The sequence below is a fragment of the Miniopterus schreibersii genome (assembly GCF_964146895.1).
Source record: "Miniopterus schreibersii genome assembly, chromosome: 14".
In the NCBI taxonomy this organism is placed as follows: Eukaryota; Metazoa; Chordata; class Mammalia; order Chiroptera; family Miniopteridae; genus Miniopterus; species Miniopterus schreibersii.
In genome coordinates this window covers 21,744,228-21,769,897 of record NC_138114.1, presented here as the reverse complement: position 1 = coordinate 21,769,897, position 25,670 = coordinate 21,744,228, and the positions used below count along the sequence as shown (strand labels likewise).

General features: G+C 39.1%; 1 protein-coding gene and 1 pseudogene across 3 annotated transcripts in view; one reads left to right on the top strand and one right to left on the bottom strand.

Moving 5' to 3' along the window:
• CTNNA3 (catenin alpha 3) overlaps positions 1 to 25,670 on the bottom strand; it is a 1,199,527-nt gene that overhangs the window by 556,144 nt on the left and 617,713 nt on the right. For both annotated transcript variants that reach the window (XM_081158218.1, XM_081158219.1), the window contains exon 8: positions 4,341 to 4,421. In XM_081158218.1, coding sequence (XP_081014344.1) covers positions 4,341 to 4,421 — 81 coding nt within the window. The remainder of the gene's footprint in view (positions 1 to 4,340; positions 4,422 to 25,670) is intronic.
• LOC308567222 (phosphoserine aminotransferase pseudogene) lies at positions 7,471 to 24,434 on the top strand (annotated as a pseudogene). Its single transcript has 3 exons — positions 7,471 to 7,640; positions 23,394 to 24,189; positions 24,329 to 24,434. The product of its transcript is annotated as a phosphoserine aminotransferase pseudogene (transcript).

The window sequence follows — 25,670 nt, the reverse complement described above, 5'->3', positions numbered from 1 at the left end:
AACTCTCAAAACTCAATTGACTAATCGGAACTAAATTACCTAATAATTAATTCAGCATATAAATACTGTGTCAATTTAATGGGACTTGTACCTTATGGATACTTACTATGATTTGATGATGACAATGAGCAGGAAAAAACCTACATATTTTTTCTGAGTGTGGCACTGGTACTACCAACATGAAGAAGAGGTGGATATAGCAATTCAGCAACTCAGCAAATAAAGAATTAATCAAGTTTTCATTTTCTTTGTTTCTTTTTACCAGAATCCTATTTTATTTGACATACCTCCAGTCCTTACTTTGGCATCTAAGAGACAGACAATCTTTTTCTCAAAATACACACATAAAAATTTTAACTTGCCTTCCATGAAAGTAAATGCACGTTCTACTTGGAATAATACAATAGATATAGAATTAATTCATTGTTTTAATTTTTTAATGAAGTAAAGGAGGTTTTAAAGTCTTCCTCCCTTTTAAGAATTTCAATAGGTATGAATTTCTCAAATAAATAATGGGAAAGAAGACTAAGGAAGAATAATATTTGAATTTTTAAAAACATGTAAAATAAATAATAAGGAATAAAATAATTTATGATAGCAAAATCAGGGCATTAGGCACTAGAAATTCTGAAGGTGAACTGGCCCAGAGGGTAGCGGTTACAAATCTGAGCAGAGGCTGAATGGACATGGGCTCAAATGTTGGCTCTACCAGTTGGCTGGCTGCTGTTCAATAAGTTAACTCACCTTAGGGACAAAGATAATACTATGGCATTATTTCTTGTTTCAGGGATAAAAATCAATAATGTAAGGACTACAGTTGGTAGAGAGCTTTGGAAAGCATTTATTAAATGAGAGTCGTTGTCATAACTATCATTTTAAGGGTTTAAAATTCAGTGGGAAGGGAAATACTGGCTGAATGTGACGACTGCTGTAATAGAATGACACATGCTATATGTGCTCGGGGGGGAATAAAATGAATTTCCAGCTGATGAAAATTTCAAAGGTTTCATGAGAGAGGTAGCATTTACTTTAGTCTTGAACTTCCTCAGTCAATTCCCTAATTGGGTATGGGGCATAGAGGGAGCCGGGAAGGCACCCAGTTGAACAAGCCATATATTCAAAGACACATGTGTGTTTGGGAGTGGGGAGAAAGGTGATGGGAAATTGGTGAATAGTAAGTAGAGTTTTTAGTTAGAGAACAGGCTAATGTGCTGGTGTGGTGAGCAGGAAGAATAGAGAGAGCGAGCGAAAAGAGAAGGAACATTAAGAATTATGGGGATTAAGTTGGAGCCAAATGACAGGGAACACCATCATGCCAAGGACTTTTGTCTTTGTTCTCAAGTAAAACAGGCATTAAAGTCACAGAACAAGAGGGTTGAAACAAACTCTACGTGACCTACTAGGACAGTTCACCTTGTTGCCCCAAAATGTATAATTTGCTTCCCCCCAGGTATGTTTAAGCAATCCGTCTCATTCCTCACGGATGAATGAAATCCAGTGGTTCTCTGAGCCAAAGCTAAAATGTCTTTGTGTTGCTGATTGACAAGCCGTGGGTAAGCAAGGGAATTAGGACGAATGGGCAGAAAGATGGGCTCTGATTATTTTTTACCAAAAGCAAAGAGATCTAAAATAAGAGATGAACATTAAATATTCCAAAGAAAAACACTTCAAGGGTTGTGCCTTTCTCCTTCCTATGTGAAAGAGTTAAGGTGCTTAAACCAAACTGCTTGAAAAACTTTGCAAGAATAAGAAGAGGCGGAGATGACTCATGTTGCTGTTTAAACTAGTTTTTATTATTGCTAGAAGCATGAACATCAGAACAATTAGGATACTGAGAATGAATCATAGCAACTACCTCACTGACATTGAAGGCCATGGATGTGTACAAAGACAGCTTCTAATGATCCCACCCCTTCCTGAGTACTCACACTCATCTCCCACAAGAGATATTGCTCTACTTGCTCCTATTAACCTCGGAGAGGGTTTGTGACAATTTTAATCTATATTATGTGGAGGAAACAACATTCTAGTGACTCTGGAACTCAGGCACTAAGAAAGCCTGGCAGCTTCCATCTTTCTTTTCTTGGAGCCCTGAAACATCATGTAAGAAATCCAGGCTACGCTGCTGGAGAGAGAAGCCACAAGAATGGTTCGGAGATTAAACAGTGCACTGCGAGAGGAAAGAAGAGGCCCTGAGGCCTCAAATACCCAGCTCTGAGCTGAGACATAGCCACCATTTGACCACCACTGCATGGGAGACCACAGTGAAAACACTACAGAAGTGGCCCTGCTGACTCTGTTGATTCATGGAATTGTGAACATAATAAAATGGTTGCTATCATTGTGGTGGCTTGTTCAGCAGCAACACTTAACCAAAGCAATGAGGATATTGACCTGTGATGCCACACTGAGTTTTCATACCTCTGGAACACAACAGTTCTCTACAAGCTGGAAACATTCCCTTACTATGAGAAAAAGTATCAGTAATCCCCCATGTTCTTTCTATATCTTACTGACAATAGTGAAGTAGAAACTCAAGTAGGATTATAAGATAAACTACAAGACGCCTGGTTAAATTTGAATTTCAGATAAACACAACTATTTTTAAATACAATATGTCACATGCAATATTTGGGACATACATATACTAAAACATATTTGTTGTTAATCTGAAATTCATATTTATCTAGGTATCCTGTGCTTTTATTTGCTAAATCTGATAATTCTACACACAAAGGATTGCTTTATCTTGATGATGAACAAAACTGACCCAGAGACACAGAAGCATGGAATAGACTGACAAACCTCAGAGGGAAAGCAGAGTTGGGGGTTAGGGGGAAGAGATTAACCGAAGAATTTATATGCATATATGCATAACCCATAGACATGGACAATAGTGTGGTGAAGGCCCGGGGAGGGAGTGGGAGCAGGATGGAGGGGGTCAATGGGGGAAAAAGGGGGACATCTGTAATACTTTCAAAAATAAAGATAAATTTAAAATAATGATTCCAAAGCTTTGGAGATAATAAATGTAGATTAACTCTTTGTGCATGACTTCATCAAAGGCATAGAGGGATGAGAGGAATGAAAGACAAAATTGCTGATATAGGAACAACTTTTCCAAATCCTAGGAGGAGAATATGGAGTAGAAATCCTGAAGAAGATCCAGAATAAAAGCCAAGCAACCAACAGGGAGGATGGCCCTGGGCTTAAGAGTTCCTGAGTCCATTGTAGGTTCTGACCCAGTGTAGATGTGATGCCCCTTCCTCCTTAGACAGACCACCTCACCACACTGGCTTGCTTTCTCCTCTGCGTCATAAGACAGGTTGTGCTAAGTTCCTTCCAGCTCTTATATTCCATAATTCTAAGTGCTGACAGTAGAAACAGAATTCACATTGAATCCATAAAGTTGAGATTCTGGATGTTTCCTAGCCTTCAAAATTGTGTTTTCCACAGCTAATTTTAACTGGCTGGGGATCCCTATTTATTCCTTTCCCAAATCTATTTCTGGATTAAAAGATTGCTCAGGTCATTTTACTAAATCTTCCCATTAAACTGCAGTAATATATTGCATTAAAAGCTTAGGGTTGAAAAGCTTTTGGCCCTCTTTTATGAGTTAATGGTGACCAAGTTAAAGTTGTGCATGAAAAAGAACTATGGTTTTTAAATAGTGGAAAGGAATGGAAAGCAAGAGTCTTTGAAAAAAGCAAAGTCTTCATATTTCTGGGAAAGGGGGAATTAATTTGTGGCATAATTATATAATGAAATTCTTTCTAATCCTATGCTCTTGATGACCTAAGTTTGAAAAGGAGCCTTAACTTAAACAGAAACTAACTTGTGAAACATCCTGAAAAGTACCTGGAAGGAGTAACTGGTAGGGTGCCTGAATGACTAACTATTTACTCTAAGCATTTGGATGATAAACTAGCTTCTAATGTAATAGAATCAATTCACCAACATTCCCTAAAAACTTACTATGTACCAGGCCCTGATAGGCATTTCATTGAATCCTCACGGCCCTATTGTGTATGATTAATTCCATTTTATAAGCTCAGAGAGGCTCAAAAAGATAAAAATCTGTCCCCAAGATCACACAGCAGATAAGGGCAGAGTCAGCATTTAAATGTAACCCTGACTGATAATAAGTGACACACTTCCTTCGAGATTATGTTTGTCACAAAAACAGTTGAGGTATGTAATGCGGAAAGGGCATATTTATTGTCCTTGTTCCATGTTCTAAATTAATTTTAAGAGAACAAAAACAAGAAATAAGCATTCCAGCGATGGAAAAAAAGTTCGTTTTGCGTGGCGCTTCTGTCTCCATGTCCCTCTTCCCTTACCTGTCTGCGAAGGTCCCTTGTCTTCTTGCACATGTTGTCTATTGCGGTATTCAGGGTGTTACTCCTTTCCTTTCTTCCAGTCTGCAAAGGAGAAAGAAGAAATGACATAAGTAATGATACGAAACTTACTCTTAACAATTTGCATTCTAAATCCTCTGAAAACAACAGCTTGAAAATACAAGAAGAGAATTAAAAATTGCTGTGATATTGCATGTGATTCATGAGCACTTTGCTTACGACTAAGTAGAATGGTGATGAAAGCTCGCATTACTTTCTTCTTCAAGCTTCTGTAATATTTCTGATACAGGGTTGGGTTGCATTCATTGTGGCAGTAGGCAGAGCATTATCTACCAAAACTGTGATTCTCATTCTTAACAAGTTGACTTTTTAACTGTTAAGCATATAATTAGCTTAAAAGCATTAGATGCCCAAATTGTCAACTTCTGTGGGAGTTTCTGAAGTCATTTTCTATGGTGCATTGTGTAAGTTATGCAGAACCATATTGGAGTTTTGCTAAACACTAAGTAAAATATGCAGTGCAAATTCATACAACTTGCAAAACTTGACCACAATTTTAGCTGACAATATTCCAAGAACAAATTGTTTCAAGTTCTTAAGAACTGGACGTTGTTTTTGGCTCTTTAAGATAATTTGTGCCATACCTACTCATGCTTTAAGCAGAACGATCCTCTCTGTTACAGCCTTAACCTAAATCTTTAGGCTATTAAGCACATAGAGAGTCACCTTGGTTGGTATTTTCTACATATTACTTTTGTGGGAGACAATCGAAATTGAATCTAATCATACTTTTTTCAGCGATATCATGTATAAAAGAGATTGAGAAAAATCATTATGTGATTCACCTCCAGAAAATTGCTACTATTTAAATTAATAAACTGAAAGGGCTTTTGAGAGGAGACCTTGAAAATCAGGAAGGCAAGTTTAAGCAGCTGATAACTGAGGGAGTTTATAACATGGACTTCAGAAAGAAGGACTTTGAGGCAAAGTTTAGACCATTAGGCAGGATGCTATACCCTACCTCCAATGAAGAAACCCATACATAAATCCATACCTTCAAGTGGAAAGACTCCTTGACAAGAAGTTCAAGGCCATCTATACTCTATCCTAACCTGTCTTTTTAGTCTTATCTTCCACCGCATCTTAAGTTCTGTCCTTTATGGTAACAATATTCCTATACTTTCCTATTTCTTTTTCCAAGTTCTTACATACAATGTACCTTTGACTTCAGCAAGTGTCTCCCCAAATAACCCCCTATTAAAATTCTACCTATTCTTCAATGGTTTCCTAAAAGACTTCCCAACATTCTGCTCAAAAGCAAACTCTCACCTCTCCGTGCTCCTATAGCATTTTAAAAATTTATCAATGCACTTGTCTTATTTCTGTGCATAATCATCACCCCTATGGAACTGTTAGACTCTTGATGTTAGCAAGTGTGTTTAAATTATTTTTTCTATATCTGAGAGTAACTTGCATAGGACTTATTGAATGGTGTTGACTAGTTTGTAAATGAACATGATTCAAAATGCAACATAGCTTTATTAGGGGCCTACTACATGCCAGGAAGGCGTCATTCTAGATTCTGGAGGAAATTTTAGCATCTACCCATCAAGGCACTATTAAAATTCCCTATTGGCTAAGGTTCCTGGTACCCACCTAAAATTAGTTACACCTAGATTTTCTCAGCAATAGTGTTACTGATATATAATACAGGGAAAATCGCCAGAATCTGAGACCACATTCTATACACTGCACATTGTCTGACACCCATGCACCCTTGTCTACCAAATTCTAATAGCAACCCCCAGGCACTGCGATAGCCAAACATTGATCCCACACATTTCCGGATGCCTCCTAGGGGGAGACACTGTAAAGAACTACAAAGTCCTTTACTACATTTTATTTTTGAGGGAGCCCACTGTCTGGGAGAATATATTTGCCAATGATACATCTGATATGGGGTTAATTTCCAAAATATATAAGGAACTCATACAACTTAACAAAAGGAAGACAAACAATCCAATTTAAAAAATGGGTGAAGGACCTTCTCCAAAGAGGACATACAAATGGCCAAGAGACATATGAAAAAATGTTCAACGTCGCTAATCATCAGAGAGATGCAAACTGAAATGACAATGAGATACCTCACCTCACACCTGTCAGAATGGCTCCATCAACAAGTCAACAAACCAAAAGTGCTGGCGAGGGTGTGGAAAAAGGGGAACCCTGGTGCACTGCTGGTGGGAGTGCAGACTGGTGCAGCCACTATGGAAAACAGTACGGAGGCCCCTCAAAAAATTAAAAATGGAGCTGCCTTTTGACCCAGTTACCCCACTTCTAGGAACATATCCTAAGAAACCTGAAACACCAATCAGAAAGAATATATGCACTCCTACATTCATAGCAGGGCAATTTACAATAGCTAAGATCTGGAAACAGCCCAAGTGCCCATCAGTAGATGAATGGATAAAAAAGCTATGGTACATGTCCAACCAGCATGGCTCAGTGGTTGAGTGTCAACCTATGATCCAGAAGATCACAGTTCAATTCCCAGTCAGGGCACATGCCCGGGTTGTAGGCTCGATCCCCAGTCAGGGGCATACAGGAGGCAGCCAATCAATGACTCTCTCTCATCATTGTTTCTATCTCTCTCTTCCTCTCCCTTCCTCTCTCTGAAATCAATATATATTAATTTAAAAAAATTTTAAGCTGTGGTACATTTACACAATGGAATACTATCCAGGTATAAAAAAGAAGGATCTCTTACCCTTTGTGACAGCATGGAGGGACCTGGAGAGTATTATGCTAAGTGAAATAAGCCAGTCAGAGAAAGGCAAGTACCACATGATCTCACTTATATGTGGAGTCTAATAAACAAAATAAACGGATGAACAAAAGCGATCCAGAGACATGGAAGCCTGGAACAGACTGACGAATCTCAGAGGGAAGGGGTTGGGGGGGGGGGGGGGGTAACAGGAAGAGATTAAAGAACTTACATGTCTATATGCATAACCCATGGACACAATGGAAAATGGAATATCTGTAACACTTTCAACAATGCAGATCAATTTAAAATAATAAACAAAGGAAGAGAGTGTGAAATGTGTGCATGATGGAGGCTGTGTCCAGTGAAGGAAGAAGAAACAAGACTGAGAGGGAGAGAGAAGTGAAATTGGATGTCGAAGCAATAAGAGCAACAGTGGCGATTACTCAGATAAAAGTGTGGCCACGTCCCAGCCGCAACGCGGCATCCTCCATGCCAGCAGCGAAAACTGTGGAAAGGTAATGCAGGGCTATGAAGGCAACGGCATATCCAGATTCACAATGGTATACAAGGCATTTTAAAATTTTACCTAAAGAACCAGCTCTTATTCTCAGTTCCATGCAGTGTTAGTTCTCGACTGTATCTCTTTCTGCTTCACCAAATCAGAGAGAGTCAAAAAGGAGGAGAGGTACACAGAGAACGCCCCCCCCCACACACACACACACACGCGCACAGGGTGTCAGGAATCATCTGAGCAACTCCTATTGTTTGGGCCATAAAAACCCACCAGCTTCTGCAATATGATTCATCAGCATCACCACAGAACGTCAGCCTGCTCAGAGCGAGCAGCGGTGGCATACAAAACTTTAATAAAGAGTACCAGGAGGGGACAGCATGGAGAGGGTCAATGTGGACTGTGAAGATGATTTCCTAATTTCCACCCAGGGCTTACCCTTAGTTAAAAATGTTTCATTGGGTCAAAGTCACTTTGTTGTCTAGGCAATCGTAAACAGTCCCCATCATTATAGGAAGTACAGAGGTTCTCCTTCCTCCGGCCCCCCTCTCTCCTCCTCCCCTCTTTCTTCTTTCTCACCTCCAGCTTTTTATCGGGTTCGTGCTCTATTTATACAGATTTATTTGGCTTCCGTCAAACCATTTTATGCCTCTATATTCCTTTTGCATGGCATAAAAATAAATAAAGCAAGGAGAAATAGCCCCATCCTGCTTAAAAGCCCTCGTTCCTTCTGTTTTCAAAGCCTTAACAAATCATCAAGCAATGAGCTAGGACTGAAGGTAAATTGCGTGTGCAGTAAGGGATGGAAAGGGCAGGATATTGAAACACAACACAGATAACAGTCAGAGCCTCCCTTCATCCCAGGTGCTCAGCAGAGGGGATGCTCCTGAAAGGAAGCCTTGACAGGAGCCATCAGTAAGTCGGCACTGCCCTGCTAATGGAAAAGGTACCACTAACTCGGAAAGCCAGAGGGAAAGGCACTGAGAAAACATGGCATGGATCAGCACTACATGGGGAAAGCAATCACATTCTCCATCAGTAAATAAACTGCCAGGAAAGATTTTTATTGAAAAGAACAGTTTTGAGTATAAACTTCATTCAATGAAATGTCATTAAAGTTATTATTGCATATTATAAATCATGCCCCAGTGTGATCCAGGCTTATAATCTTAACTATGGTCTTTCTATCAATTCTGCCTCACCATTGCTCCCATGTCACTGTCACAGTTCATTGCACTCTCTTGTGTGGTGCCCTTAAGGCTGCCCACACATTTAGAAAAAGTATCTTTCTAAATAAGCTCTCCTTGAATTATCCTAATTTGAGTGCTCCATCTGTTTACTGTTGGGAGTCTGTTAGGGAGAACTTTCTACACTATGTTGTCCAAAATGGACCCACTAAGTTACATGGGGCTATTTAAATTTTAACTAATTAAAATTAGGTACAATAAAAATTTAATTCCTCAGTTCCTTAATTTAAAGTAAGCAATAGCCACATGTGTCTAGTGACTACTGTATTGTACAGCGAACATATAGAACATTTCCCTCATCTCAGAAAGATGTTTTGGACAGCACTGTTTTAAAATATACCTTTTGTTTTTAACTGTATAATAAGTCTCTATCTTTATTTACACAAGTCACCCTTTATTTGAGAATAAAATAGCAAGAAAAAACACAAAACCCCAACCCTCAAGGTGTTTACTCTCTGGTAAACTTAAGGTCTATTCTGACGCTTCTTTGTTCTAAAACCGTCCACTCTATTCCCATTGTCCATGGAATTAAGAACAAACTCTTGGTCATGGTCTTCAAGGTCCCACATGACCCACTCTCATATTTACTCATCAATAACTAATGAGATAATATAAATAATGGGTCCTTTATTTTCTGTGCAGTACAGTAACAACTCAGGAATGGTGCTAATGGAAAAACTTCATTTTGCATTTCTTGTCTTCTACTTTTTTGCATTATGCACTTTTTTTAAGATTCAACTCAATACATTTTACATGGAGTCTTTTTTGAACTTCTCAGTTGGAATTAACTATTCTCTTCCATACTTTCCTATACTTTTTTATATTTCTTTTATAATAATTAGTTCATAAAACTGTTCAATCTAGTCAAGAAGTCTTCATTCTCTACTATATGACAGGCAGCATACTAAGGACCATTGGATCTTCTGCCTGCCTCTGAGGAGCAGACATCTAGTGGCAGAAACAGACATAAACACAGTATTTAGGAGAGGTATCCAGGGTAACATACGTGTCAGTGGGAGCAGCACTCCCATTAGGGATGAAGGTATCATTTGAGTATTGAAGCATATGGAGGAGCCTGCCAAGAGAGGCTGAAAGAGAGCCCACTCGGGAGGTACAGGGATAGCCTTAGCAAAGGCAAAAGTCCTTATGGAGTATTTAGTAACTAGTACAGAATGTGTGAGGGGGGACAGATTTTGGAGGTTTTTGCTACATTAAAAAATGAGGTTGAGCGTATAGGTAATTAGGAGTCATAGAAGTTAAGCAGGTGAGTAACACGGACAAATCATGATTTCCAATACAATGACCTGGCTATGATCTGGACAATGTATCTGAGGAGGTTAAGAACAGAGGCAGGCGAAAGGGTTGGATTACTGCAGTAACAGTCCTACAGGCTCTGTCTGAGTCAGAGGGACAGGATGGGAACGGGCAGGCTCTGGGGGAGAAGCAAGGAGAGCGAGCTGAGCTGGGCGCAGGCTCCCAGCAGTGCAGATGGGCGAGAAGGTAACGGTGCTTTGAGCTGAGGTGGTCACTTCAAGGCCGCTGAAGGGCCTGTGGAGGGCTCGCCTCCTGAGCTGTCCTGTGGTTAACTGCTTCTCCTAATGCATTTCTCTCACTGCTCCACGATCCTTCAGGGAAACTTCTCACAGATAGTTTTTCCCCCATGGCATCTAGCACCAGGCTTTGCACATAATAGGAGCTCAAAAGTTATTCGTTGAATAACAGAAAAAAAAAGAGTGGATAAAGGTAGTCTTTGGCAAATCCCTTGGCACTCCTGAGAGGTAGCTTCCTCACCCATAAAATGAAGATTTGCCCCAATTTGTTCTTCCTAACTTTAAAATTCTGTGAAAGGGCCATGCTCTCTAATATAAAGAATTATAGAATAATATGTTACTTTTATTGTACAATTTCTTGTATAAGTAGCCATTGAAATGTGTCGGAAACATACTCATAATATAAATCAGAAATGGTACAAATAAAAAAGACATTTAAACTAGGAAGGGCCTGATGCTGACCTCAAAAAACCATGAAGCTTCAAATACTAAGAGATGAGTTTGAAAGCAAATGAAAGTGTATCTAATTCATAATCAAATGAAAATGTTATCAGTGCAGAAAGGAGCCCTGTATGAAATTTAAACAACAAGAAAAAATGGTTTTGTTGTTGTTTTGGTATTTTGTTTGTTTTTGCATTTTAAATGTGTGCCATTTTATTTAACCTTTTAAAATTATACATCTCCTTTTAAATGGGAATTCTGTATTTCATGGTCAAGATGAAATATGATGCCCTTAAGTTAGCTCTTTTCTGCAGAAATAGCTTTAAAAATATTTTATGCCTAACACAGAGCAGGGGCATAGATTCTAGTGAACATTTTTCAGGCATGAAAGACATACAAATAGACAAGCATAAAAAAAGGAAATCTCTTCTTCTAGAATGTCACTGTATGAAATGGCATGTGAGGAAAACATCCTGACAGGGTCTGTGCTATGGAAATAAAACTAAAATAAACAAAAAATTAACCCTCAGACTTGAAATGAGGTTTTTAAAAATAATTTTATAGGAATAGAATGACTTCCCAATCAAGGGAAATAGGTTGAAGATTGTAAGTGTCTTTAACTTATATATTGTTTAGGAAAGTAAGATGTTGCCCCAGGTAGGGTGGGTTTGGGGGTCAGTGAGAGAAAAACAAAGATTGTGAAATATCTACCACAGCAAAGTACTTTACATGTATTGTTTCCAATGCCATTCACAATAACTCTTTACACATATGTATATGAAGACACTGAAGTTCAGTAAGTTTAAATTAATATCCAAGGAGGAAACGCAGTAAGAGGTAGGATCAAGTTGAGTTGTGTCCAGTCTCAGGCTTTATCCACCATGCTTGAATGAGCTATAACTTAAACCTAAATTAATAGTTTATATAAGTTATATAACTGTATTTCTTAAAAATAATGAGCAAAATAGCATAAGTGTCTTTAGATTCAGTTAGAATTGTGTTTGAATCTACACTTAACAGCTGTGTGTCCTTGGACAAATTACTTAATCTCTCAAAGTCTTACTTTTCGTACCTATAAAATAGAGATAATATAACCATTATACTATTACAGGATTATTTAAGGACTAAAGAGATGAAGAATGTACATGTTTCGGCAAGTAGAAGGGCACAAGAAATGTTAGTGGTTGTTATTGTATTTATCACTAGTGTCCCCATTGTTACTAACACTTGCATTTCCTGAACTCCACCTGCCGACTGATTTCCCTATGCTTCTCCGCACGCTAAACCTTCATCCTGGATTCCCTCAGCTCTGCCATTCAACAGGAAAATTCTTTTTTTTTTTTTTTTAATATATCTTTATTGATTTCAGAGAGAGGAAGGGAGAGGGAGAGAGAGATAGAAACATCAATGATGAGAGTCATTGATCGAGCCCACAACCCAGGCATGTGCCCTGACCGGGAATCGAACCCCGATCGCCTGGATCCCAGGTCGACGCTCAACCGCTGAGCCACGCCCGGCCGGGCAACAGGAAAATTCTCAATTCATTAACTCAAGACTCAGTTCAAGCGCCTCATTCTCTGTATCATGACACCAAAATAAAAGATAAAAAATAAAATTTTAAAATTAAAACCCCGCTCATCTGTGTTTCCACTAATTTCTCTTACGTACTTCAACTATAATACCTGTGAAATTTTTTGTCATCTTTTGTTTACACTCTGCCTCATCTTATAAACTGTCAAATATTAACTTTGCAGTCGTAGTATCTACTACAGTGTTTGGCACTCAGTTAATGGCTGTGGATAACAAACATAAATGGAAGAATGGTTAACCACACTTTTAATAATAAAATTAGTGTTCATATTAGTGTTCAAGTAATTAACATTCATCCTGTTAGCTGTCATATGTCCTATTCAATCAGTGTTTTTATTCAGACTGTTATAGTGACTCCCTGAAAGAAAGTACAACATAAACTTGGTAAGAAATGTAACCCATGGATCAGAAAATGGGGCTTCTAAAAAAAGCTCCCTGGGTGACCTTAACTAAGTTGCATCACTGGTCCTGTCCTCAGTCTCTGCATCTGTAAAAAGAGACCATTGTACTAGATGATCTTGATTCCTTCCTAGCTCTAAAAGCATTTGGTGCTGGAATTCCCTGTTGACACCGTCTAGTAAGTGTCTAGTCAAGAACCGAGACCACCACACTAGAGCCTGGTGCATGTATCTTGGACCAGAGATGCTTATTCAAGACCACAGGATTTCAACTCATACGCACCAAAAATGAAAGAAATATTTGTGGGTTTGCACAGCAATAAAATTCAAGCTATTTCACTGGTGATGTTACTTACTTTGAATCTCAGAGATGGATATAAACCATGAGCTTCTCTTGTAAAGATAAAATCAGCCATATATATGTACAAATGTAAATGTAAAGATTCACCCCAGTGACCAACAAGTAACCTTGAAAGAGAATGGAAGAGTCAGGAGTAAGCTGGTACTTTATTTCCTAAAATCACTGGCTCTTTCACGATTTTTACTTTAACCTATGATGTTTTGTGGTAATTTGCCTCGTTCTGTGCCTACCATTTTCTCCTCTCTTCCTGACAGTTTCTTGTCCTCCACTCAAGCCCAGCAAACTCTGGAACCAACATAGTTCTTAATAAAGAAAAATAAAAAAGGAGCTTATTAATTTAATTGATGGAGTGATTAATTCAGTGATTCAGCATTAAGCTACACTTCTGACCCCTGCTCTAATGGGTTTCAGATCTAGCCAGCTCCTATGCTATGGTTACTATTAAATGAAGGGAATATGTTCCAAATTCTAGCCTTTACTTACACTCAAATAAGTGTAAATAAGGACCCCAAGATATTGTGTCTCAGGACTCATATGGTGAAAATACAGAAATAGATATAATCAAGTTATTTGACCATAAGAGCTGTCTTTAATCTGAGAGACTTTTCATTTTTCATGCTTTTTAAATTTGTTTTAGAAAATGATGGTTTTATTTAATGGTAACAATATTTTTATTTAACACAGCAGAGTTATAGAAAACCTGTCAGTCTCATGAGTTTGTATATGTGTGTTTTGTTATTGTTGTTTTTGAATAAGTACATTGCTTCAGGGATTGAGGTTTAAAACAGTGAAATAAGAATTCTGACCAATATCCCAATCAAAACTTATTAAATCAGTCATTTGTGGCATTGGCATTCAATAATTTCTGTGCTTTTGAAACTGGACTTCTTTGCTCGGCTTGTTCAGGATGTTTTATGTCAATTGCATTGCATTTAAAATAACATTTGTGTTAAACTGCTATTAAAAGTCGGTGTCATAGGAGAATTGGATAATCTTCATGTCTTAGGGCTAACACTTACTAACAAGATGACCACATGCCAGTTATGTAAGTTAAGCATTAGTTTCCTCGCCTGTAGAATGAGGATGATAATACCTGCTTTAGAGGTAGTTGTGAAAATTATGTGCAATAATGTACAAAAAGCATGTAGGGCAGTAACTGTCATTTAATAAATTACATTTATTAGCAATAATAATAATTGTAAGATGATAGAGGGTAGAGAGCATAAACTATTATTCACTGCTATATTCATAGCAGTGCTTGCCCATAATGTATGCTCAGCAGTTATTGATTTGAATGAATATTTTTAAAATGACTGACTGATATATGAATAAATAAACATGAAACATGATATTGATCAGTTTGAGAAGGATTTGCTTATGGTCAATAGAAAGATTGTAGAGACCTTGTTATATTGGACTCTAAGCCATTGAACACAGTGTAATCTTTAGGATAGTCAATGTAGACAACATTCAGATACCCAGGCCAAAGTTTACAAATCCTCTGATTTCAATTAATGAGTATATTGTGCATTATGTCTTTATTGACATTTCAACTTCCAAAATCCCTTTATTGAGTCATTGTTAGAGGTTCTTAGCATATTTCAGAAGGAGCTGTGGCTCATTCTAGAAATTGGTGTGACTTTGTAAGGCACGACCCAGCTGCCAGCTTCAGGAGAGTGCCTACCATGAAGAAAACATCTGCGATGCTGATATAAGAGCATCTGTAAGAAAGTGTAAGAATGCAATGCTTTATGTTGTCAATCATACCTTGAGTTCTTTTGGCAAAGACTCTTTTTTTTAAATATTTAAAACCACTTCAGAGTCTAATAAGCAATGATATGGCACTATACACATTGATGAAATGAATTATTTTCCATTTTTCAAATAGAACTGCTGTCCTCTAGCAATTTTTCTGTCTCTACAATGCTTTCTTTGGGAGGTAAACTATTAGAACAACACTCGTCTCATTAAAATTTTATCTTCTGCCATTCCTCCAATTTCTTAAATCTAATTCCCATTCTTTTTGTTTCCAAAGCCAGGTTTTCTAGTTTAATTATGCTCAGTATGCAAACTTCGCCGACAGTGAGCTTTATAGAGTTTGTCAAGCTTTATAGAGTTTACAGACTAACAAAATTTTTTCATGGTCTGTACGTGTGAAATCTAGACCTCACAGGTTTCCACCATTCTGATTATTGTTTTTACTTTCACCATCAACTGCAATCTGTGCCTTGAAAACATGTTTATTTTTAACTTTATAATATAAGGATACAATGGACTTATTATTTCCTGATTAAAGCAAATTCTATCACTGCAGTCTTCAATTAGCACTTTCAAGGTTCATAATTCAAAGGGTTTCATATTCTGCAGAATGGAGAAATATTAAATAGGTTCCACTTGAAAGAAACTTGGATTCTGAATTTTTTCTTTTAAAATAAATCAGCAGGTAATAATGTCCTATAAAACTGAAATTTCTTTACAAATAAAGAGAATAAGTCTATTCCCTTTTTGAGTATACCCTCCTTTATGGCAAGTCCACTTAACCTATTAAAAGTAGTATTTGGGCCCGGCCGGGCATGGCTCAGTGGTTAAGCGTCGACCTAGGATCCAGGCGATCTGGGTTCGATTCCCGGTCAGGGCACATGCCCGGGTTGCGGGCTCGATCCCCAGCAGGGGGCGTGCAGGAGGCAGCCAATCAATGACTCTCTCATCATTGATGTTTCTATCTCTCTCTCTCCCTCTCCTTTCCTCTCTCTGAAATCAATAAAAATATATATTTTTTAAAAAGTAGTATTTGGTATAAAACTTGATTTGTACATACATCTTTAACAGAAAAGAAAAACAACCCTCAGATTGATTCTAACCGTGTGTAGTCAGAATAATTATATGATGTAATTGGTATAATTTGAGTCACTAATGACTCCTGCTTGAAAATATTCTCTCCTTCTCCAAACTCCCCCCCACTCCTAAACCCTACCCAACATATAAAATTTTCCATTTCTATTTGTTTCCTTGAAAATGTTTAGTTTTAGCTAACTCACCAAGATGCACATAAGGCATTTCACACTGATGAGCCAGACCAAGATAATGAGTTTCAAAAGAAATAATTAAAAGCCAGTTACATGACTCAAACCTCTCATCTACAATGAAAGTATAAAGGTTGAAATGTGTGGCGGCCGCGGAGGTTTTTCGAAGAGAAATGGTCAGAGCTCGCCTGAGGTCCCACCCGCCTCCTGCACTCTCGCCCACATGTCTGGCAAGGGAGGCTCGATAGGACCATCTAGAAAGCACGATCCGAGGGCTGGCAGCTGCGACTCAAGGCAAGTGCAAACTGCCCCCGAGAAATCTACGTGGCGGGAGGTGGCGGGCTAGTTCGCTGATGAACTGACAGGAGAGGTGACTGAGTTCCAACGTCTGAACATTTTCTGTGGTCCAGATATGAGCCTCCTGCAGAAGATAGCTGGTCTTGGGTCATCTCGAGGTTTTTTCAAGATCATTGCCTAGATCAGTAAATAAAGCTAAGCCGAGAGGAGTTATAGAAACTGCTGGACTTTGAGAATAAGCGGCTGGCTGGAGAAGAAACACTCACACATGTTAAGTGAATTGCAAGTGAAACAGAGACCCCATGAAGGCATCTGCATTGGTTTCTCCGTTGGCCCCTCCAGATTCCACTGTTTTCACCGCAGTCTCTGCCACCACAGCCCAAATGTTATAAAGATGTTCTCTTGTTCCCTGCTTTCAGGTGGGCTTGGCCACTGGGAGGCACGGGAGGGTGAGAGGAGAGTAAGGCCGGGTATTAATTTTTTAGTTGCTGCTCTGAGGAGTTGCTGTAAGTTTACTATGCTCCTCTCCTGAACACCTCAGCTCCTGACAGGCAGCCGTCTTCATACACCTGCCCTTCCACGTTCAGGAACCAGCCCTCGCTTGCTCTTTTGGGACTGGGCCTCGGTTGGCTCTGGGCAGTTGCCAGCCCAGAGTCTTGGTCTACCCTTGTTGGTTCCCCTGAACCTTGTCCACACCATGTAAAAAAAGCCCTTTAATATAGTCTTCTCAAATTACCAGCTTGGTGCACCATGTTTTCTCCTGCTGGGACACTACCCAATACAGCAGGTCTAGGGAAACAGCTCTCACTACTCAGAGACCCAACAATTCTCCTGTTCCCCTTACCTCTTCTTCCCCTTGCTTCACGCCAGAAGGAGGGAGAAAAAGAAATAAAAAGCCAATACCATCCCTTTCCCAACTATTGATCACCTTCCTGCAGTAGGCCTAAACTGTGGGAAATTAGGGTTCAATTTAAATCAAGATAGAAGTTTTGACAATTATATTCTAATAGGTGATTAGAAGAGAGGAAGTAACACAAAAGACCTAAGGTAACAGGGAAAGTGTTGAGATTGCTTGACTTTTCATCCAGGATTAGGGAAAGAATTTGCCCCACTGTATAAAATTAAAGGGATAGGAAGAGATAAAAATGCAATTGTTTTATTTTGCCTTCTGTTTGAACATCCTATGAATTTCGATTTTAAATTCCAAAGGCTGCCTTGGAAGCATCCACATGTTGGATATTTGTTACTGGGAAAGGATAGCAGGAAGAAGGAGATTTGTGGGGAGATATGTAGAATATTGACCATTCCCAGAGAGCAGGCCTGAGGACAGTGTTCGAGTCAGTCAAGGGGCAAGAAGGGCATCAAAAGGGAGAAAACCTAAGGCAGTAACCAGCTGTGGAGTGTTGTCCCAGACTCACTTAGCACCCTGCCAACAGAATGACGCACACTTAAAATTCACAGTGCAACTTCAGAGAAAGCTCTTCTCTATTCAAAGTGATAGTTCAAAGACTAATTTCAAATATATCTTTCTAAGTTTCCTTTTTAATTCAGAATACTGATGTGGAGGGGAAAAAAAAATTATACTTAGTGATTCAGAGGAGAGGGTTTAAGTCCTAACTTTTCTACTTACTGAATATGTGAACTTGGGCAAATCACATCATCTCTATGGGGCTCAGTTTGCTCTTCTGTTAGATGTGGTACAGGAACAACAGACCTCTTGGGGTCCCTTCCAGATCTGATCTCCATGTACCAACAGTTACTATTAGGAGTTCTTATTGCCTTCTGGTTACATTTCCCTACAGGAAGAACATTTTTTATTTCTCTTCCTAGAAGGGAACACTACAGGAGGAATATTTCCAGTTTGTCAATCCCTCAAGAAGCAGCAACTTACCTGGTGAGGGAGTTAGACAAAAGATGGGGGGGGCACATTCACAGCCCTGTCACTTGTGGGTTTTCCTCTATTTCACTCTCTGCTGTGATCTGCTTCATGGCAGGAGGTAAAGTCTCAGGCAAGCGCTGAGGAGTCCTCAATTTAGGGAGGAAGAAATAGGAAGCCGTTTATGACCAAGTCTAGCCCCCTTGTCTGGTTCTGTTAGTTCTAGTTTCCCTGGAAGTGAGGAGGGGCGAGTGACAGGCCACAACAAAAGCATGAAAGTAGGTAGGCACTGGCGGCAAAAGATATTCTCATTCTCAGCCCAATGGGCAAGATTTAAAATGAATTACCATCTGGCCTATGGCAGGTGTAATAGATGCATGTGCTACCACAACCTTTCAAAAGTGCAGATTTGGACATGAGGCACTCGGTCCCCTTAAAAGCTGCCCGCCAGAGTGGTGTGGGTGGCCGAGCACCACGCTGGGCACCGCAAACTCCCAGGGGGGCTCACGCCCGGGCTGCAGGTCAGCCCCCGGGGCCATGTGTAAGGCAACCAAGTGAGGCTTCTCTCATTTCTCTCCCACATTGATGTTTCTCTCCCTCTTTCTCTAAGCATGCCCTTGAGTGAGGATTAAAATAAATAAAAATTTTTTTTAAATGAACAAGTATCTAAAATTGTTACTGAAAATCACACAAAATCAGATTCCAATTAGGAACATTCAGTGAATGGCACCAAGTCCTGGGGACTAGCAGGGGCCACGCACTTCATAACAAGTGCAGTGGATGGTGCCTGTGGTTCCCAAAGCAAAGCAAGTCAGGAAGGCGCCCATCGGTAAGGGACCTGCGGCTGGCTGCACCCCACCCCTTCAAGACCAGGCAAGAGATGGGCAAACGCTCCCCACCTGCTCCTTTCTGACACCGAGGGCATGGACATCTGCCCTGACCTTTGTCCGTTCTCAAACAAAATAAAGCTCTGCCAAATCACACAGACTAAATGGGGCTGGGGGCAGTAATGCTTCCCAGAAACATAAAAAAAAGAAAAAAAAAGAAGAAGAAAAAAGTGCAGATTTGGTGAGTGATTCCTCTACAGACAATCAATACAGGGATCTCTAAGGTCCTTCAGTAAGGTCTAATTAATGCTACTGAACAGAACCTAGAAAACACCCAGGTACCTGACAGGCAAAACTAAATACTGCATATTCAAAAGGGAAACTATAAAATAACCATTTGAAATGTGCCTCTGAATCTGAAGCAGTTCCCACCACTATTTTGCCACCTCTTTAGGAGATTTATACTCCACTTCTCATCTTAAGTTTGCAAGGGAGACTAGGTAACACATTTGCTTCATTATTATTAAGCACTGAACAAAACTCAGTAAATTTAACTTAATGAACGATACCATCTAGTGTGGTTCAGATGGGTTCAGCGTCTCAAATGTTCTTATTTAATGACTGCCGCTATCTTTCCCAAGGGTCAATTCTCCTTCTCACTGAGACTGTGCAAACTGGCCTACCCAGTAGGTGAGACAGACACCGAGGGAGTCATAAACCAAGGCTTGCCGAGCTGGGGTGATTTGGACGTGGTGCTATATATCAGTTCCAGGCGTCAGGGAAGCCTGATAAAGCCGCACAGAGCTCCCGATGAAGCACAGCTGAGTTGCAGGAGATTGTTTTGATGATAATCGTCAGAACAAACCATAAATTTTGGACTCAGAATTAGGAATGGCCTGTAAACATCAAATAATAGGTGTCTGAATTGAAAATGAAACTATCTGTTGCCTGTAATATTTCTTGCAGTCTGGCTTAGAGAGCCAGGAACATTAGAGCCAGCCGAGATCCTTTCCGATGTCTGCTGTTAGAAAGCTGACGATATTAACTTCTCCTTCCATCAAGCTTAAGGAAACAGAGCTAAATGAACTAGCTAGAAACCATGGGGCATGAAATACAGATCTAACATTATGCAGCAAGAATTTTACAGGTTAACGAAATATACAGAGAAGCACAAGCATTGCATTGGAAAACCACACCAGCAAACACTAAAGGAATGAGCCCAAATGATTTACATGGGTAACTAGTTCACACTCATCTAAATATATATATTTTTAAACCCCAAACTTGACTTTCTTATACCCGATTGTAGGGAGATGTCAGTCAATTTTGTGTGAATCTACATCACATAACTATTTAAATATGGAAGTTCATGGAACCAGGATAATTGCAGATAGCTACTCTTGAAGCTAGGTTGTGAACTCAAGGATTTTTTAGGCCCTTTATTAAATAGGTAAAAATCATGTGCGATAAACACGTTTCTAATTAAATATGATAATTTATAAATAACAGGTGTGCTGCTTGTGACAAACATGTGAAAAAACATTTTGTCTTCTACATTTGTAAATAAAACATCTTTTTTGCTCTATATGCTTACCAAATGTTTGTTCTTAAAGAAAGAAATTAAAGATTTATAGATTAGTGGCTTCCAAAATCATGAGAATTTACTATTACTCAGTCATAAAAAGATGAAATACTGTCACTTGTGACAACATGGATGGATCTTGAGAGCACTGTGCTAAGTAAAGTCAGTCAGATGGAAAAGGAGAGGAACCATATTATTTTACTCATATGTAGCAAAAAAGTAGCAAATGAACAAATAAAACTAACTCATGGACACAGACACCACCACAGGGAAGGGGGTGGAGGAGGGTGAAGAGGCTAACGGGGGTCAAATACATGGCGATAAGGAGCTAGGCTTTGGGTAGTGAGTGCATACAAGGCACTATACAGATGATGTAAGTTTTACGCCTAAGACTTACACAATGTTATTAACCAATGTCACACCAATGTTTAATTTAAAATAAACAAATAAGTAAATAAATAACTGGTGGACTCACAAAAGGAAAAAATGCTCCTTCAGATATTAGATAAGCAGATATTAAATAAAAAGAACCCATGGACACAAAAAGCAATATCCCAGCCAAGAAAAAGTGGGGCGAGAGCAGTGTGAGACACAAAAGAAGACAATCAGGCAATGGTAGAAGAGGCACAATCTTGGGCAGAGCATAAGTTAATTTCTTTGCATTCTTGGTGCAGAGGAACTTGAGTTTAATTTAAAAGAACCACTAGAGAATTTACATACTATATTTTGTGATATGTCAAAGTTAATGCATCAGAAAATCCATATTATTCTCACCTTAGGTAATAAGATTGGTCATTCTAATCAAATAATTTTATTGTCCTAAAAGAAGTTGAACCACAGAATGTCTTCATATTTGAAACCAAACTCCTGTCCCTCCCACCCAAACTTAGATCTCTTCATAGCCAGCCATAATGGGCCCCACACTGGAAATCCAGAAATCCCAGCTCCAAAAGCTCATCAAGGCCTTCATTTCTATTGCTGGAATCCATTCCCTTTTATCTTAACCACCACCACTACCTTAATTCTTTATTGTCTGGACTGACTACCCACCGTTCTCTAACTGGTCTACTTGCAACCTTTCACCCTCCCAGTCTCCTAGCCAATGCATTAGGTACTCCACAGTCAATGTGATTTTAAAATAAATAAAAAATAAAAAAATTATCTTCATGTCATGTCCCCCTCTTTAAAACTCATCAATGGTTTCCCCTTAAAAGGTTTTAAACAGGACCCAAGTCCTTACATCCTTCAAGCTCCTAAAGGTCTTATATGTTAAGGCCATGATTTGGCCTCTGCCTAACCATCCCTCCAGCTCCACTTCAGGCTACCTTTTTACTGTTTGTGTCCCAACCATTAAGCCTTTCCAGACTCTTAAACATGCTGTTCCTTCCCTCTCCACAGGATTCTATTTATGTTGATCTCTCAACTCAAAATTCTCTTCCCACTCCCTAGCCCCTGTAATCTCATCCTGGTTATTTTTTACTCATCTTTACCATCTTAATTCCAATGATGCTTCCGCAAAGAAACCTTCCTACTCACAGCACTTATAATGCTTATTACAGCTTATAATTATAAATTCACTTCTGTGATTAACTGATTAATGTATATCTCCCCCAACAAAGGCTGGAAATACTAGGAAGGTAAAGGACTGAGCCACTTTTGTTCACTACACTCTCCTCAGCACTTAGTATATGCCTGACACTTACAAGCTGCAATAATTACTACTACATATGTTAATGAATTTATTACTCATAGTTATTAGGATACTGTGTATTTTTATAAGAATATTGGCACTGAATGGACCTTATTACAATCAAGATTTTTTCCCCAGAGCAAGCAGTAATTCTGAACAATACTTTCTTACCAATGTTTATTTCTATATAAATGGACCACATATTACACTCATCCACTATCACCTGGTACATGTTTAACTTGAAAAACTGAAAAATGTAGAAGAATTCACTGGGAAGATGGCAAAACTTCTGCAGGACTATTTTGTAAAATAAAGTTTAAACTGGTTACATTGCACTTAACAAATATAAATCATGATGACACATTTACCTCTTAAATCTATTTCACCAGTTGCCTGTGTAGCTTTAATATACCAAATGCTGATTTAAAATGACTTATTTTCTTTAAAATAAATAAATAAATAAATAAATAAATATATATATATATATATATATATATGTATGTATGTATATATAAAACATCCTTTAACATTAGCTTGTAAAGGAATTATTTTGTCTGAAGGTGGATAATTTACATTTGGTCTGGTTTTGAGATTAAAACAGGTACTTGAAGTCAACAATCATTTACAAGAATAATTATTGTCATAATGGCTATTAATACTCCTCAAATTTCATTATTTTCAATTTGTGACTCAGTATTAACAATTCACATAAAACATAATTTTAAGTTTTTAAAAAACACATGGCAGAGACGCAGGCAGCCCACAGCCCACAGCCCACAGCCGTGTTCGGTTCTCTCCCACCAACTCACTGCAGAGCCGCCCAGCACTGAGGACCTCCCAAGGCAGGCGGTCAATCTCTAGCCCCGCCCATCAAGCTGCTTCTTGGTGTTGTTAGAGACACAAAAAGACTTATTAGACTACAAAAGCATTGGGATTAGTGTTTTTGAAATGAGCCACAGGTCATCAGATTTCACTACAATTCTTAAAAACACAGAGAATCTTGTGTGGGAATTAGCCATTCTAGACAACTATAAAGGAGATTTTTGTGCAAGGAGGTGGGTCTGGCCAGTTCAGTGTTGTCCCCTTAAGCCTGACTAGACTGAAAGCAGGAAAGTGTGAGGACTCTGTGGTGATGGGAGCTTGGTCAGCTAAAGCCTCAGAAGAAGCCAAGAAGTCTTGGATTGTGAATATTGTCCACCCTAAACTTGGGAGTTATACAAAAATTCTAGACCCAAGCAGCTGGACCCTCAGCACAGACATCTCCTATGGGTATTATTGGACCAATGAGACCATGAAAGGTGTGGAGTTGACTTTATCCTTGTCATCAAGGGAGCTATGCTGGTTTGTGACATGTCCTCAAACTTCCTATCCAAGCCACTGGACATTTCCAAGTTTGGGGTGATCTTTGATGGTGCACAGAAGAATGTTGGCTCTGCAGGGGTTATGGTGGTGATCATCTGTGATGACCTGCTGGGGTTCACCCTCAGAGAGTACCCTTTGGTCCTGGAGTACAAAGTGCAGGCCAGAAACAACTCCTTGTATCACACACCTCCCTGCTTCAGCATCAAAGTCATGGACTTAGTCCTTGAGTGGATTAAGAACATCGGGGCTGCAGCAGCCATCAAATCTGAAATGATTTATAATATCATTGATAATTCTCCAGGATTCTAGGTATGTCCAGTGGAGCCCAAGAACAGAAGCAAGATGAATATTCCATTGCCCACTGGCAATGCCAAAGGAGAGGATGCTTTAGAAAAAGATTCCTCAATAAAACCCTTGAGCTCAATATGATCTTCTCGAAAGAGAATAGGTTTGTGGGAGCCATTTCAGCCTCTCTGTATAATGCCTTCACAATCAAGGATTTTCAGGAGCTGACAGCCTTCATGAACAAATTTTTGGAGATGCATCAGCTGTGAACACATCCTAACCAATATATACTCCACCCCTGAACAATGTCTAAAATTTAAAATAACAATGGTTTCAAAAACTTAACCATGGTATTTTTCTCAAAGGAACATGCTTATTATAGATTCTTCTCCCCGACCCCACCAAAGAACAGAAAAATATCCACAACTCTGCAAAGCTGGTGGGACTTAATAGACACTTTAATTGTGAATTGAACTGGAAGCATTAAAAAAAAAAAACCCTTCTTTTAGTTTTTCTAACGATTCCACCTTATGCTGTCTTTGCTGCTACTCTTTCTAGCTAACTCTCAGGATTCAGACTTGCCTGTGGGTTTACACATAGTGTAATTCATGTTTCTGGAGGCACACAAACTCGTAGCATTGAGGGTGGGTAGGGACCACTAGGTGCAAAATCTTGATCTTTTTCAAAATGACAGCAGTGGGGGCTCCTGGGCTCCACAGCTGTTAGTTCAGGTCAACCTTGACCATGTGGTGAGTATTTAGGAGTTCTAGGCTAAAGCGCCAACTGGAGATCTTTATACTGTTATTCCATAAAGAGATAAAAGTGACATACCATATGTTTATATATCAAAGTCTGTTTTTAATACCAAACAGTTTATATCACTACACCCTTATATTTCTAACACTGCAGTTCTCAGTGATATACAGAGAGATTTTGGGAATTGGTTAGAGTCCTTGACCTTGCACATTACAGCATTATATTTTCAACAGTTTTGTCTCTCCCCTCCTTCCTCCCTTTTGAAGCTGTTTCACAAGATTTAGAAGCATCCCAATTCACTTTTATTTCCCTTTCAGTGGGTAGAAGAGAGAAGGTTGGTTGATTGGTTCTTTATTTTTCAGTTATGCTGCTAAACTAAAAGATCTCTGTTAAGCTCCCTTATGGTTTATTCACTTGACTGTTCTCATTATAGTGTTTGACCAGAGTGATGCTGTGAGTTCTGGAAAATCCTTACTGGAGAGTCTTTTCCCCTATTGCTTACCTATTGTCAGTATTTTATGTTGAATACATGAAGGACATCAAAGTCCTAAAGCATCTAAAAGCAAACAAACAAACAAAAAACACCCCAGTGTTTCTCAAACTTCAATGTGCATAAGAATCTGCTGTGGATCTTATTAAAATGTAGATTCTGATTCTCCAGGTCCATGTGGGGCCTGAAATTCTGCATTACTAACAAGCTCCCAGGTGATATTGATACAGCAAGTCCACAGGCCACAAATATTTGAGTA